At 44.9% G+C, this 16241-nt stretch overlaps 1 protein-coding gene across 2 annotated transcripts in view; it reads right to left on the bottom strand.

The window, feature by feature from the left end:
* ATG2B (autophagy related 2B) overlaps positions 1 to 16241 on the bottom strand; it is a 1072129-nt gene that overhangs the window by 190311 nt on the left and 865577 nt on the right. For both annotated transcript variants that reach the window (XM_086937744.1, XM_086937743.1), the window contains exon 36: positions 2857 to 3061. In XM_086937744.1, coding sequence (XP_086793870.1) covers positions 2857 to 3061 — 205 coding nt within the window. The remainder of the gene's footprint in view (positions 1 to 2856; positions 3062 to 16241) is intronic.

Here is a 16241-nt window from a genome sequence, read left to right on the forward strand (position 1 = left end):
ACGGCGGCCTGCTACAAAAGAGTTTTCAGAACGTTTGCTGACGCAGGGGGATATTCACAAGGTGAGGAATCCACTGACAGATGTATCTATCAGAATTGCCACACAGGGATCCATTGCTTGGCCTAAGCAGTCGGTCATATCCAATCCAGAGCGGATGACACATTTTTTGCAGTACGGGGCACCCGAAGGTTATCTGGGACAGCAGGCAAATCTTGTGCCATGACATCCCAAAGGGCTTGAGAATACCAGCCCTGAAAACAGCTGGAATTCACAGATCTGAGTTACAGGCTGATGCGTGGAAAAATGTGTTTCCCAAATGTTTCTATCCATTTGATTTCACAAACAGGAGAAGCAGGGAAAGCACTGGAATTAATTTTGCTCCTGGAAATCTGTACCACCGCACTCTCAGGCATTGGGTCACCGGGTGCAGGGCAATGGTGACAAGTACCCTGGGACTTAACAGGCGAACTTGAACAAGGTTCTGACCAAGTGCCCAAAAGAGTATCATTAAGGGCATCATTATATGGTAACAGTGGCTTAGTGGGAGCCGGATCAGTCTGCAGTATTTCCTCCAATATAATAGTCTTTACTTCCATGGTCGGTAGTTGTAAATCTAGAACTTCTGCTGCCCTTTTATTAATAGCAGGGAAAGAGGTGTTTTTCTCTGTGGCAGGATGCGGGCAGGGGGTAGGAGGTGGGGCAAGGCCTGTATCTGGGGAAGTATTGAGCATCCTGAAGTGTTCAAACCAGTTTTCTTTGCATATTGGGGAACATCGCCTTATCACAGTTAAAGTTGAAAATACTGTGTAAAGCCTGGGCTCTAACAAGAGGAAAAGGCAAAGTTTCGGAATTCGAAGGGTTGCGCAATAGTTGTGTGCCGTTCAGAGCTGGACTCGACATCGGTTAAGGTCGTGGTGGATTCTGCCTGGAGATGGGCTGTACATCTTCTACGGCATTAATCCATGGCATCTGCATGGTGCTGATGCAAAAGGAACAGGTGGCACCGAGCCAGTGCACAACCCGATGCAGGTCTAAGGGACACACATGGCAAGGAGGGCAGAACCCAATGGCACTAAATCCAACTGGAGGCCCCTGCGGATCAGTGGGGCCTGAAGGAGAGCAAGAGGGAGCAGGGAAAGTGCCAAATATAAACAGTATGCCTTTTGGAAGGACTCCATTACTGCAACTTCGCCAAATGGACCTGGGAATTCGGGGTAGCCGGGACAAAACTCAGAATTGGCTCCAATGATTTTTGAGAGCACAATCAGGAGGCATGTTGAGGTCTTTAACCACCCTCAGAGTCTGAGAGTGGCAGGAAGGGGCCGATTGCTGCTTCAACTTCTTGTGCTTTTTCTTTGACTAACCCAAAGACGAAGAACGTGACAATGATCTGCTTCAGGAAGGACTTCAGAAACGAGACCTTCCTTTCAATCATTTGCAGGATTAAAACTTCTTGTTTTTACGGATGTAAAAGTTACCTCACAGTCCTGTGTGACCTATGGATTCATTTGGGTGCAGTTGTAGCAGGCTTTGGAGTTGTGCCCGAACCCAGGCACCACAAACTTCATAAGGGTCTGTCACATAAAGTTTTTCTGGCAGTTCCTACACGATTTAGTCAGTGTGCAGGAATGCCACAAAAGTGTGGCTCAGCTCATCACTTCTGGAGTGCAACAATGTTGGTGCGGCACCCCACGACACCAGCAATCTAACGCCAAGCAGGAGAACTGCTTTAAAGTTTTCAGATCCAGTCGAACGTCTGGGAAATATTTCCAAGGTGAGGAATCTGTAGTTCGAAATATCCATCAGAACCACAATTCCAGCTTGGAGAGCATGTCATTTAACACATCAGTTCAGTTCTAATGCTTGTAAACAGGCGTCCTTCATTGGAGGACAAGCAGGGAAACCTTTCTCTTGTCGACTCCGGTAGCCATACCCAAGCAGGAGCTTCAAACAGTAGTAGTACACATTAAGAAGAACAAGAGATTCAACTTGCCATCTTTGTGAAAAGTGGTTAAGCTTTTATGTTTAAGTCTAGAGTCCATCATTGTAGGAGAGCAGTGACCCTTGCTGGTCTCAAATGTGGTACCTCTTTCCAAAGGGAAACACTGGCTCACTCAAAATCAGCAACAAGGTAATGATGCTGTGACAGTCTCACTGATGTAATAGGGAGTGTGTGGATTCAAGCACAAGGGAGGACTGCATTAATCCGATCGTGCAACTGAATGGGGATCCAATGGAGAAGATGGGCTCAATTACGTAACTGTACCTAATGTTTCAATGTTGTGGTATCCTGGATGGTGGGGGTAGGACCTGGCTTCATAGTAAGATGATCATGCAACTGGCTTTCATAGTCTATTAATGGTGGCTGAACCTGCTGTACCTGGCAACAGAAAACCTATGGTGGGTGGTGGTGGAGCACCTTTAGTCGAATGAGGGTCCTGTGGGTCTGAAAGACTCGATACAGTGAGTCAAATAAACATTCCCTAAACAGGATAAGGAACAAGCGTGAAGGTCTGCTACTTCTAATGGTATGTGGTATAACACATGTAATTATAGAAAGATTCCACATGATCTGCCCAGGCCAGAAGAATAAACAAGAAACAAATCAGCTTTTAAAAAGAGGTGATAGTTTGGGCTCCACATAGGTAGGAAAACTGAAAACGGAACAAGACTATGCAGTTTTCATTCAAACACAGATGGAAAAGCAAGTGGCAGGTTGCTGCTTGCTCTGCACATTGGTTGTGCTAATGTGTCGTGTATTCGGTCATTCCAAGTACTATTGGGAATGGGAGTGCTTAGTAATACTGAAGGCTACCAGTCACCTATATGATCACAAGTACAAATATTTCTACGAACCTAAAGAAAACAGGTTGATCATTAAATGAAGCCACTCCTTGGTCAAGGTCATTGGTGTCTCCATGAACTGTACTTGTAGACTGTGCAGTGCCATTCTGGAAGGGCTGTGTCTGTCCTGCAAAAGAGATGACTGGGCGGACTTCCTTCAGGCCACTGAGGTGTTTAGGCACGCTGCAGGTTACGTCGGCGCCAGGCAACTTTTTGACTGAAATTAAAGAAAACAAGTTACTAACCTACTAGAAGTCAATGTTGCGACCTTTAATTATCATTTCATTATACCAATTTCACCTTAGTTTAATACGTTACAATACATATTACTCATTCTGGTACTTGAGTAAGCAAGGGTTATGAAGTGTAACTAGAGGATTATAATTAGCAGTTTAGATGAGGATTTCTACATCGCCCATTTCAAAACATGTGCAGTAGTTAAAAAATTAAACTTTCAATATTCTGAATGCAGTTTTTCAAGATGCAGTACAAAAGAAATATTTACTTGACAGTGATTTCAGAACTCTGTAGCATGGCCCTTTTTTTATACAGACTGGAATGAATCTTGTGCTTCGTAACAGAGAGGAGTTAATGAAAAATAATGGAAAAAAAGACGCATCAAGAAAAAAGATCAATTCCTTTTTGTTAATTCTAAATTCTTTATTTTTAACGATTTTGCAAATTTTTCTTGAGCACACTGATGGTCATGCGTTGCTCCAAAATGGAGCAAAGTGCCTGCTCCATCCAAAAAAAGCACCCGAGCCCAGCGAGGATTCCGTGACCATGGAGCCTGTTGGGAGCTAAAAGGGTGACCCTTCAGGACGTTGGAATGGTTCATCCACCAGTGCAGATCTTGGTAAGCCAACTGAAAGATCTGTTCGTGAGACAAGGCCCGGAAGATGTGTTCCTGAGGCGAAAGGCTCCAATGATGTTGCAATGACTACTCTCTATTTGCTTGTGAGCAGGCATTGTTGAAACATCTTGGACTCTGGTTGGTGTCTGATGTGGGCCTAGAGATCAGTCGTTTAATGCCTCCACACAGATTGATAAAGGCGTTAATTGCCTATGGGTTGGGGTCAGTAGGTGACAGGAGAGTGTAAATGAGTGATGGATGTGCTTTTATCATTCTAGAGAATAGGTTGTTGTTATCAACACCTTTCCAAATCACTCAAGTTATCAGTAGAGGGAACTAAGTTGCTGGCCCTGTACTCTTTGGCAAAGTCCTGTCTTGGGGCAAATCTAATTGTTGTCGCAATTGGGTTATGATTGCCCTGCACAGTTAGTATAACCTCAGCCTTTAATAAAAATCTTCTAATGAGGCAGCTATGAAAACATAATCTATGGTTGAAGCAAAACCACGACATCTGTATGTTGGTATGAAACAGTAATCATTATAATGTACAGCCGCAATTTCCATCACATTTAATAGATTGTGATTAGACAAATGATACAGCAATTTTCACCCCTTTTTAGATGAGGGCACGTAAGCCAGGGGATCAGTAACTAGTTTGTTTTCCCTAGGGATCCTGGCGTTGAAGTCGCCGCCTAGACAGATATCAGCTTAATTGTGAAGCACCTTTTGTTTTTGTAAATTAGAAATGAAATTAAACAAATTAATAAAATTTGTATTTGGTGAGGTCAGGAAATCATTATTATAAAAACTAATAAAACAAATGTAAGCCCCCTGTATATAAATCAAGGCTCGGAAGTTATCATTATTTGTGTCAAGAGCATAGCACTACCGCCTGAGAAAATGTTGACCCAAATAGAAAGTCCGCCGGATGGGCGGCCTGCTTTGGGAAAGGGTACAATGAAGTTAAAACATACAAACCCCACTAGATGCAAGTCCCGCGTAGCCCAAGTTTCTTGAAACATGATAACGTCATATTTTTGAACTATGTTTACCCAATCATCAGAACTTATTTTAGATGCTAAGCCGGCAACATTTCAGCTCAGTACATGTAAGGTGGGTCAGTTTCATGTGAATCTAAAGTGTCATTTCCTGAGGGATTGGTCATGGTTGGAATAGAGACAGTCTCAACTGCTGTGGGGATAGATGACAGTCAATTCAGGCTGTCTAAACCAGACAGGGTGGAAAACCTGTTATGCACCATGTGTGGGAAAGTATCCTAGGTATTTGGCCCCGGTGTCGTTTTATAGAAAAAGCCCAGGGGCAGTGACCAGATAAGAGTTGGGATGGTGGTATTAAGCTCCTGTATCGTCAATATAGATCTTACCAATGGCGGTCGTCGGAAAATAATGACAATACAGTCTCTCTCAATGTTCTTCAATGAGGAACCAACCCCCGACCCTACGTACCATTATGATGTCGCTAATGTTTGCCACCCTAAGCCCTTCATGTTTTACAAGCCAGTCGGTGCTTTTATTTTGCAATTGGTCCCAGGTCTCAGTCAGATTTCTTCTTAGGGGGGGAACACCTGCTAAAACTAAGACATAGGGACATGCTACCGGTGGTAGGCTAAGAACTTCTTTACTAGCCTCAGCGTTCGCCATACTAGCAGGGTTTTTCGATAGTCGCGGTCACACCCTGTGTATTGCACCCTAAAGTGACTTTGTTTACAGAGCTTGCAAGACCAGCTGGGTGTGTAAGTGGGCTATTAATACGTCCTGTAATCAGGGGGTTTTCCTGGGCGGCAATGGATTTAAGTGAAAAGCATTCCTTGACTTTACTGCAAGAGTCACATGCACTGGTAGAGGGAATGGACGTTAGTGTAGGAGCCTGTGACTGTTGATTAAGGCTAAGTGCACTAGTGGACTGCAGGTTGGAGACCTCCCCCTGTTGGACAGTAAATTTAGGGGTATGTATGCTCAGTCTGATTGTCAATGACTCCAAGCGATCTAAAAGTTTCCAAAGTGCAATAATATTCTTATCTACAAGGGTTCTAATCTGCTCATATATAGGGAAAATACACAGAAAATCCTCCTTTAACGCTCCAGCGTTAGAAAACTATAATGTGAAGGCCCTAGGGGTAGTTTTATATGGAGTAGAGCTCTGGGGTTGTTCACAAACATATGAAGATTTCTCACAGAGCTATCTGTTTTGTTCAAAATGTCTGGTGTAGAGGTTATACCTTAGAATCTGCATTTTTAAGTTTCATTTGAATGGAAGAAAGGCCACCAGACCAAGACAAATTGCCCTCAATTCCATCAGATTAATGCACATACAGATGTCCTGAAAAGATCATGGTCCACTTACAGAGATATCCCACCCATGAGGGAGGCCAGAAAATCAGAGGTCATTACAGTAAAAAGGCTCCCTCCTGATGAGATTTTCTGCCACTAAACACAATTGTAAGTCTTTTCTCAACCAGACAAAAACAAACATGCAGCAACATTAATCCATAAATAGAATGTTACTACATTGAGGAAAAACTGGCCTCTGCGTCCTCAAAGTCTTCCATACCCAACTCTAGTCGAGTATGACTTGGAATGCAACTTGAATGTTGAGGAGGTGGAGAAACCACATCTTTACTCTCCTTTATACGGTATGGGCACATGGGAATACAACGTGGGTCCTATTTTCTCCAGAAAGTACAGAACTAGAAAACACAATACCCCCAATAACTCAAAGGATGTATTTGGAGGAACAGCTTGCAAACACTGGGGAGTTAGATATGGACCCCAAGAAAAAGATGCAGTTCTGTTGGGTATCAGAATCTATCAATACCTGGTTATTTCAAAAGCCCATGGGTTGAACACATTAGTTTTGGAGGAAGCATTATCAAGCAGAGGTACTGGCTAAGCCAATTCGTCTGGCTTGCACTTGCAGTTGTAACTAACTATGATAATTCTGCTGATGGATTTCATAGTAATTATTATGGCGTGCAATTATATTATAAGCTAGTGAGATTGCATGTCTTGACATTGAGCACATTCACAAAGCTTTCAAAAGCATTTGGTTGAGCTGTTTCATACCTAATTGCTTGTGAAAAATGGATTTGAGGACAGATAAGTTCTCTCCCAAAGCTTTGAGAAAATACAGTCGAAATAATTCAAAATTTGAACGATGTGCTGTTAAAGGGCATCGTTTAGTGAACACCATACCAGAGAAAATGCAAGGGGGCGTTTTGCAGCAGTTAAAATTTTATTTTTATTTTTCAGTTACCTTTTATGTGTAATGTCATTACTTGAACAAAAGGTGATTTGGTTATATTGTCTTAATTTAGTTTGTTTGTGTGCTAATCAGATCGATATCAATAGGTATTTAACCCCTTCGCTGCGGCCGTGATGTTACCGCTGTGCGGTAAACAAAAGAACAGGGCGGGCCGTGACGAACCCCAGCCGTCATCAGCACACGCCCACCGCGGGGCGTGACGGCTGGGGCTCGTCACCAGCATGGGAGGGGTTAAAGGCGGATTGCCCCGTTTAGCTATTTTCAGAGACAGAACTGTACCACTATTATGCAGCTAATATATTTCTTACATATCTTTTTGATGCTTGTCTCAAAAACCATCGACAATGGCAGGCAGTGGCAACAAAAACAAGCTCTAGAAAAGCCCACAGGTTTTGCCTATTTAAAATCTAATGTCTTAGTCAATGTTTTTTTTTACATGGCTTAAAGTAACATGATGAGGCCAGAGTTGACAGTGTTGCAGCGTTTTTAAAAACTTTAAGCCATTTTGCCCAGCAGCCTGCGCAGGTATGCAACGTGAAAAAAGAAAAGAAAAATAACAGCATGAAGAATTTCAGAGCAGCATGAGAAAGGAAGGTGGGGCGTGTGGGATAACGGTATGGTGGGGGATAATGGACAGATGGGGGCACCCACTCCCTGACCTCTTGCCCACTTTTACAGTACACAAGCGTGTGATGCACTGATCATTTAAATCACGGCTCGGAGATGGAAGTTCTTCACACTCCAGTTTCCTTAGGAAACCTCAGTGGAGACTTACATTTCCAGTGCAGTGTTTTGGGGTTTCGCCTGCCGAAGGCTGCGCTCTGCGCAGCTTTTCGGCGCAGGCGAAATCCATTGATTCCAATAAGGACTTCAGGAACGTCCCCCGGCTCCCATTGGCTAGCTCCATAAATGGAGGCTAGCTATTGGGAGCCGGATCTGTCCGTCAAGGCCGGACCAGATTCGGGGGAGTTCCCGCGATTTTTTCCCTCTCCACCCACTTCGGATCGTCATTGCAGCGGTGGGTGTGTGTTATTTTTTTTTTTTAGTTGCCCTGTTTTCTTCATTTTACAAGTGTTTGTTGTTGGAGTTGGCTGCAAGATTTGAGTTCCCACGAGGCAATCAGGTAAGGAGCATTTTGTTTATAAATATGTTTTCACTTTGTAAGTTTACGTATTTTGTCCGCCGTTCCCGCCCCCCCTCCCGCTGTCCGTGCCTGTTCCCGCCCCCCCTCCCCGTCCTGTGCCTGTTCCCGCCCCCCCCCCCGTCCTGTGCCCGTTCCCGCCCCCCTCCCGCTGTCCGTGTGAGTTGTGTCGAATAAACTAATGCATCCATTTTTGCTTTCAGGCCTCGTGCCGTAGGGTTCCCCACACTGTTTAGCAATTAGCGTGAACTGAAGCGTTACCATCAGTAGCGCTCCAGAGGGTTAACTACTTATGCCAAGCGTCTTAAACATGTGCCGAGGATTGAGCTCCATGGCTCAAAAGCAACGTTATTTTTTACCATTTTAGAGTTGTTTAAAGTATACAGGCATCTCATCTAAAAACGAGCAACAATGTTACTGCACTCCACTAGTTTTAGATTCACTCGTAGAACTTGGCCGGTTCTGCAGTGAATTCATTAAATGCGTATCTTTTTCACACATGGCACCGAGGAGATAGCCAGCCCGCATGTCGGACGCACCCAGTCATGTGCAATTTCTTAGTCCAGTTTTACGTTCTGTAATCATTCGCTGATTTTATATTTAGTCTTCTATGCGCTTAATGCACTACAAATCAGTGGCGGCTGGTAACACGTGAAGGTGGTAGGGTGCAAAATTACTGCTGTACAGAATGACCCCCCCCTGCTCTTTTGTAAGTGTGTTATTGCAGTAATTTCGAAAGGGTCCTCCTTTGCGCTATTGATCCCTGACCTTCACATCTGTTGATGGGAGGGGTGGAGGGGACATTGGCAGTGTCGGGAATGACTGCTGGGGACAGAGGCTCCTCCGCTCCTGCAGTGCTTGCGCTGTGTGTGGATCAGAGAATACTGGGGGGCTCTGAGGATTGCACTCCTGGCAGTGCTGATGGTATTGTGGTAAGACCATAGAGGTCTGGCGGCAGGCGGAGGCTCTGAGGACGAGGAAGAGCTGATAGAAAGGCTGCAAGACTTCACGTATTCACTTTTTAGCTTGCCAGTTGCCACCATGGCGTGTCTATTCTAATTACTGGGGTGCATTGATGGAGAATGGAGGGCCTTGTAGTAGATAAGCTACCCGTGTAATAGCAGGAAAAGGAGTCCAGTTGTGTGAAGTGCTCATTAGTGATCGGCTGGAGTTATCTCCATAACAATGTTTGCTTTCACTACAAGACTTCCAGTTAATTCCAATTATCACGGGATGGCTATGAAGGGAGGGAAGACAGCATGTGCTCGGCTTCTCTGGTCATGTGATGGTTTCTTTGCAGAAGCACTTCAGGCATAATTACCTGCATGTCTGCGTGCACATGAGCTAATGGAGACCCCACCCCCCCACCCCCTTTACTCTCCCCCTATACCCGCTCTGCTGGGCCTCCCGTCTCCGCATGAGACACTATGCACCGTTTTCTTCTTTGTGAATCTCCAGCTCCATTACTGTGTTTCTGCAACATCACAAGGCGGGGCTACTATCCAGATACTTAGGTCCGCGCGCTGTTTCCCAGCTACCTATCATGACGTGACAGGTTTATGATCTCATAAAACATAAGCACGTTGAATAAGCTGCTTTTTGCATTACTTTGCAAACATGATGTTTAAAAGGAAATACATCACGACTAAGCTCTGTAGACTAAGGTATCCACTGTAGGTAATATGTGCGTGACGCCATACCCAGGGGATCGATTCCCGCCTATACCATTCAGCTTTTCATACTTCTGAAGTCGATAAAATTAAAATGACTACCATTATGCGGGGGTACATTAAGGAAGTGATATTCCATCCCAAGATGTCATTCGGAGTGAATGTGTGTGAGCTTTATTTTACACACACACACTGTACGTTAAAGTTTCGAAATCGGGTTTAAGAATCTGTTTCTGATGTCTGCATTTATTCAATGGATTTTTGTTGGATGGTGTGTATTTTTTTTAGCGATCCGTAATGGTGTGATTAACAGACACAAATTGAGAGCACTGTGATCAACAAAGATGTCCGAGAGCTCTGCATGTGTGACTAACTACTTTAATGCGGTGATCCTGGGCAAATCACTCCTTTCCCCTCTTTTCTTATTGACAAAAGCCGACAGTGCTTAGAAATCTGGCAGGCTGTATGAAGAACTATGTAAAACATACGGGAGAGATCACTCCGTTAAGGCAGGAGGAGCTGTAGGTAGCTACAGTGTGTTATGATTATCTGATAGTGCCTTCTATCGCTAGTAAGGCTTCAAAACGCTTTCTTAGCGTGATCGCCGTTTTCATGCTATTAACGGATTCAATGAAAACTATGCAGCACCGGCCTATCTATAAAGCTGCAGGGTGTTGTTTAAGGGAATGGCGGGGTGTAAAAGCAGAAAACGCATTATTTTAGTGATTTCATTTAGAGTTGTGCTATGGTGCAAAGTACTCACTCACTCACACACAGTCTCACTCACTCATTCACTCGCATACTCACTCACACACACACTCACTCACACACACACTCACTCTCTCACTCACTCACACACACAATCACTCACTCCTGCCAGCCCTCCAATCGTAAGGTAATAAGGCGCCAGGGTGCTTGGAGTAGTCCAACAGTGTTAATGGGATCAGGGGAAGTGACAATTCCCCCAAAGAGTGGGTCACTCTGGGGAGTGGGCTTCCAGTTTGTCAAGCTTCGCGCCCGGGCTGTGTGGGTGTGTGTGGGAGGCTCTGTGTGCGGGAGGCTCTGTGTGTGTGTGGGTGGGGCTCTGTGGGGGGCTCTCTGTGGGTGTGTGTGCTTAGCATTTGCGAGAGATTATGCTATTGGTATTGTAAATAACAATGCCATTTATTTATCTGTTTTCAAAACCAACACATAAATAAAAATATTGTCATTTACAATGCCAATAGCTCTAACTTTTGTAAAGGCGAAACCGTTGCATTTTAAATGCTTGTTCTTATTTGCTTGGAGGGATGTGGAAAGTGTCTACATCAGTGGTGGCTCCCACAGAATGCTACGGGTAGGGCGGGAGGGGGGCTTAGAAAACAAATTACATTTCACTTACCTGGCTGCCGGGCTGCCCCCTCTCCTCCGTCCTCATCTGTTCTTCTGTTGACGCACACAGGTTCCCTTAAGCCAATTATGACGCTGCTGTCACCAGCATGACAGCAGCATCATGATTGTACTGAGCACCCTGGTTTGGCGTTCAGACAGGGAGTGGAAGGCTGTGCATGTTATTAGTGACACTGTATTACTTTCAAAGGAGCAGTGGGGCGGTGCTCCTCTGCCTTAGCAGAGGAGATGCCGCTGGTGTATGCTCCAAGTCGTGCATCTTCCAAAGCTGGTCATCCTTAGATTTCTAGCGAAAATGTTGGCTAACCTAGAACACAAATCTTCTCCAAATTTAAAATAAAAAAAATGGTAAATAAGATTTTCATGATACAGAATTGAGCGATTTCGGTGTTACTGGCTTATGGGGAGGCTGGCTTTTTCACATATTGTAATGATGCAGTAATAAGACCATGAGGGAAGGAGGGGAGGATCATCTTCAGTAATACTTTTATATGTGTATGCATGGTATACTTATTTTAAGCACTTGAGGCAAATAGTGTAGTGTTTACGTTCAGTGTGTGGGGTGGTTTGTTCACAGTTGGTATCTGACTGCAATGAGCACATGGTGTAAAGCATGTGGTGTTAGATTTCACATGATGAACAGTTTAAACAGAAGGTGGCGGGGACATGGGTAAACATTTATTTTATTTATTTTATTTTTATTTTTTTCATTTATTGCTATAGCGCTGAATCACCTCAAGAGGGGTATCTCTGTGCTTAGAACAGTGTGCCTCAGCCAGACCAGGGGAATCAAAAGAGAAAGGTTTTTAGAAGCTTCCTGAACAGAGGGAGGCTCTGACAATCGCGTAGCTGGAGGGGCAGTTCGTTCCAGAAAGTAGGGGCAAGATGTGAAAAAGCTTTGCCACCTTTGCAAGCCTTTTTAATTCTGGGAGTGCACAGAAGTAGCTTGGACCCTGATCTAAAGGTTCGCGGGAGAGTGTACTTGTTGAGTTTGTTGGACAAACATGAAGGCCCCTGACCATTAAGAGCTTTATAAACAATACAGCCGATCTTGAACTTCACCCGCTTTCTCACAGGGAGCCAGTGGAGTTTATTAAGAAGTGGGATGTAAGCCGTTCTGTGAGGGGCATTGGCTACTAGTCGAGCAGCCGAATTCTGTACAACCTGTAACTTGTTTAAGGTGGCCTCATTTGCTGAAACTAATAGTGCGTTACAATAGTCCAGGCAGCATCAAAGTTTTTTTCGTCGAGGAAGAAAGTCGAGGGAAAACTCTTCTGAGTAGGCTGAGTGTATGGTAGCAGGTGCGAGCAATGGTTGTGGCGTGGGCATCGAATGTAAGATTGTGGTTGATTCAGAATCCTAGATTCTTGACTACTTCTTTGGGAGAGGGAACCACGCCCAACTACTCCGGGCACCACCTGGGAGTCTAGCTTATGGCTGCTCCTCCAAACAGCATGATCTCCGATTTATTGGTGTTCAGTTGGAGAAAATTGGTCCTCATCCAGGCCGCAATGATCTTTATGCCCTTAGAAAAGGTGATTTGTATATCGGGGTTAGATTTAATTAAAGTGAGGAGTTGGGTGTCGTCCGCGTAGGAGATGGGACTAAACCCTAAGATCCTCATAAGTTTCGCCAAGGGGGTGACATGAATTTTAAAGAGTGGGGCTCAGACATGAGCCCTGCGGTACCCCCTTGGTAACTTTGGTGGTGTTAGAGCTGAAAGTTCCCAGTGTGACTTTCTGGGTTCTGTAGGTAAGGAGGCCATTCTGATATTGTCCGTAACCTCAATTAAGGCGGACTCAGTGCTGTGTTTGACCCGGAAGTCTGACTGGGAGACATCAAGGCATCGAGAGGTTTCAATAAAATCGGACAAATGTCTGTTTGTGCTTTTCAATAAATTTGCTTTGAAGGGGGAGCAGAGAAATGGGGTGGTAATTGGACAACTCCGTGGCAGGGATCTTAAGATTTTTATGGATGGGTACAACTTGAGCTGCTTTCCATTCTGCTGGGAGTCTGCCCATCCTCAAGGAGCTATTCAGAATGGTGCAGATGGGTGTGGCTAGCAGTGAGGATAGTCTGGAAGAGATTTTTGCAGGAATAATATCTAAAGGGGTTCCAGATTTAATTCTGGTAAGAAAGGATTCAACCTCTAATGGAATGAGTTAGGGAAAGCAGAGGAGCTGCGAGGCGTTGTCAAGGGAGGTAGAAAGTGCTGTAGTAGGGTGCAATAAGATTTCCTTGGATAATGTGATTTTCTGTTAGATGGCTTTGATTTTCTGGGTAAGAAAGGAAGCTATATTGTCGCAAAGCGACTGAGAGGAGGTTTCCATAGTTTTGCATGCCCTGGGATTGGTGTGTGAGTGGAAAACAACGAGAAGGCGAACAAGTGGTCAATGCTCATCGTTTAACCCACGTCATTTGCCTGCAGCTCATTCAGGCACGATATTTGTTGCAATCTGGAACTGGCAGTCCTGTCTTTCTTTATATGTTGCACAGCAGCACGGGCTGTTGTGTAACATGGCTTAAATTAAAAAACAGTTAAATGGCACTATGATGCAGACAGTACTGACTTGATCATGGAGTAAAGTAACATGAGAGAGGAGGGTGGTAAAGACATTGGAGGGTGGGGGTTTGGGTGAAACCACAAGGAAGGTGGAGGAAGGGTCACACCACAGGGAGGGTGACAAACACGTAAAAAGAAAAAAAACATCCAAGAATAATCCATTAAACAGAGATAATGTTACAGAAAAGCTTAGCTACAAAATACATAAAGTCGCAGAAAGACCTTGATTACAAAGAAAAAAGTGGCTCCAGCAACAACAAAAATTGGGTAAAGACTTCAAAAGGATGGAGTACCTGGTCCAAGTACCACAGAAAAGACAGACTCTCAAGGACAGATGAAGAGAAACCAGAATCCTATGGGAAATGAGACGCAATAACCAATAAAAAGCAAGGAAATCAGACTGACAAGCAATCCAACAAATGGAAAGCAAGCTTCTTTTAAGATTTTCTTTTTTTAGTTACAAGAGCTGTACTGTGCTGGTCAAACCTAAAAAAGTGACATTACTGAGTGAGAGGTCTGGCAAGGCCAGTGACATTCCATCAGCGTAGCAACAGGTTTACACTACAAAGGGGAGGGAATGATGCAAAGAGCATGGGAGGGGGATGGACGCTAAGTTCAGCATCAACTCCCCTGCAAAGAGATGGTGATTCTGGAACTTACAGACGGACAAGTTACTGTACCTTCGGTAATGCCTAATCTGGTAGAGACATAATCTAGTTGCAGAGTCCTTACCTTAGACTATCCCAGTAGTCAGGCTGAATCTGGAAGACCATTGCTAGAGCAATACCCTTGCGTGCCAGTAGGCCGTTGAAAGAGCCAGAAGTATTGTCCGTGTAACCTATATAGGCGCCACCTCGAAGCGCTGACGTCAGTTACTTTTCATGACTTGCGAGTGCGGAGCCATGGAGAGCACTGACAATGATTTGTGTAGAACAACTAGGGCCCTGAAAAGGGATCAGCCCTGACCCTAAAAACAGTCCGAAATGCGGGGAGGATGGGTGAGTCTGTAAGGAATCTACTGCCTAAATCATGTCTCTCCCAGACAGGGCGTTACTGAAGGGTACATTGTCCATCTGATAGAGACATAAGCCGCAGATTCCTTACCTTACAATAGATACCCAGGCATACCATGCCCAGAGGAGGGACTGCGGACACGTTTAGACCAGGATGTCCTGCAGGACAGAGCAGCCAAAAAGGCCGACCCTCCAGACTTGACTGTCTAGGCAGTAGTGATGCTCATGTTGTGCCTGACAAATATCAAGGACTGGAACACCATGTTACAATGCTTTGGTAGCAGCCTTAGCTTTGGTGGAATGATCTCTTAAGCCTTCAGGAGGCTGTTTCTTGACCAGAGTGTAGCAAATTTTGATGCAGAGGATGACACATCCGGAGAGAGTCTTCTGCACCGCACAAGCTTTCTTTGATCCAACGTACCCCAAGAAGAGTTGTTTGTCCACCCGGAACTCTTTAGTGTGGTCAAGATAGGATGACAGCCCTCTTTTTGAGTTCAAACAGTGGAATTGATCCTCCTCTTTAGAGGGGTGCGGAAGAGATTCGAAAGTGGGCAAGGTGACTGATTGCCCCATTTGGAATTATGTTACCACTTTTGGTAAGAAAGAGACAGACCCTAGTGCGATGCACCAACTTATCAGGGAAGATGGTCAGGTAAGGAGGCTTGGATGACAGAGCCTGCAACTCCCTCACCCTCCTGGCAAAAACTATTGCCACCAAAAAGGTTGTTTTGAAGAAAGGCAGCAGAAGGGGGCAGTATTGCAAAGGTTCGAACCGAGCACACATCAGGAAGGTGAGACCCAAACTAAGTTCCCACTGAGGCATGATGAATGGGGCAGGTAGGATCATATGTACAAACCCCTTAAGACATCTGTACACAATAGGGGATTTAAATAAAGAGGATTGGTCTGCCAGCCTCAAGAGGGCAGAGAAGGTCAAAATGTGCCCTTTATGAGTGACCAGAGCAGAGCCCTGCTCAGCAAAGGCCAAAATAAAGAGAAGGACTTCAGAGAGGGAAGCTGAAAGAGGACCAATATATATTTCTGCATAATAACTTACACATTTCTGCCACAAGCAGGCGTCCACAGTCTTGACAGAGAGACGCCTAGCTGCCAAAATCACATCACAGACTTTGGGAGGAAGGTTGAATGCTGTCAACTTCTGCCACTCCATCTCCAACTCCATGCAAGAAGGCGTAGAGTGGACAGGTTTAGGTGGAGGACCCTCCCCTGCTGCTGTAACAGAAGATCCTTCCGGGGGCAGCCTGATCGGATGATCGATGCCCAGTTGGAGAAGCTTGGGATACCAGACTCTCTGTGCCCAATCCGGAGCCACAAAAATGACTTGTGCCCAGTTGCTCATGATCTTCTTGAGCAATCTGGACAGAAGAAATGCGTTACTTACCTGTAACAGCAGTTATCCAGTATTGGTGTCTTTCATAGATTCACATGCCTGAATCATTCCCCGTCACCGAGACGGGAGCCTCCG

This window comes from Lissotriton vulgaris, chromosome 9 (assembly GCF_964263255.1).
Source record: "Lissotriton vulgaris chromosome 9, aLisVul1.2, whole genome shotgun sequence".
In the NCBI taxonomy this organism is placed as follows: Eukaryota; Metazoa; Chordata; class Amphibia; order Caudata; family Salamandridae; genus Lissotriton; species Lissotriton vulgaris.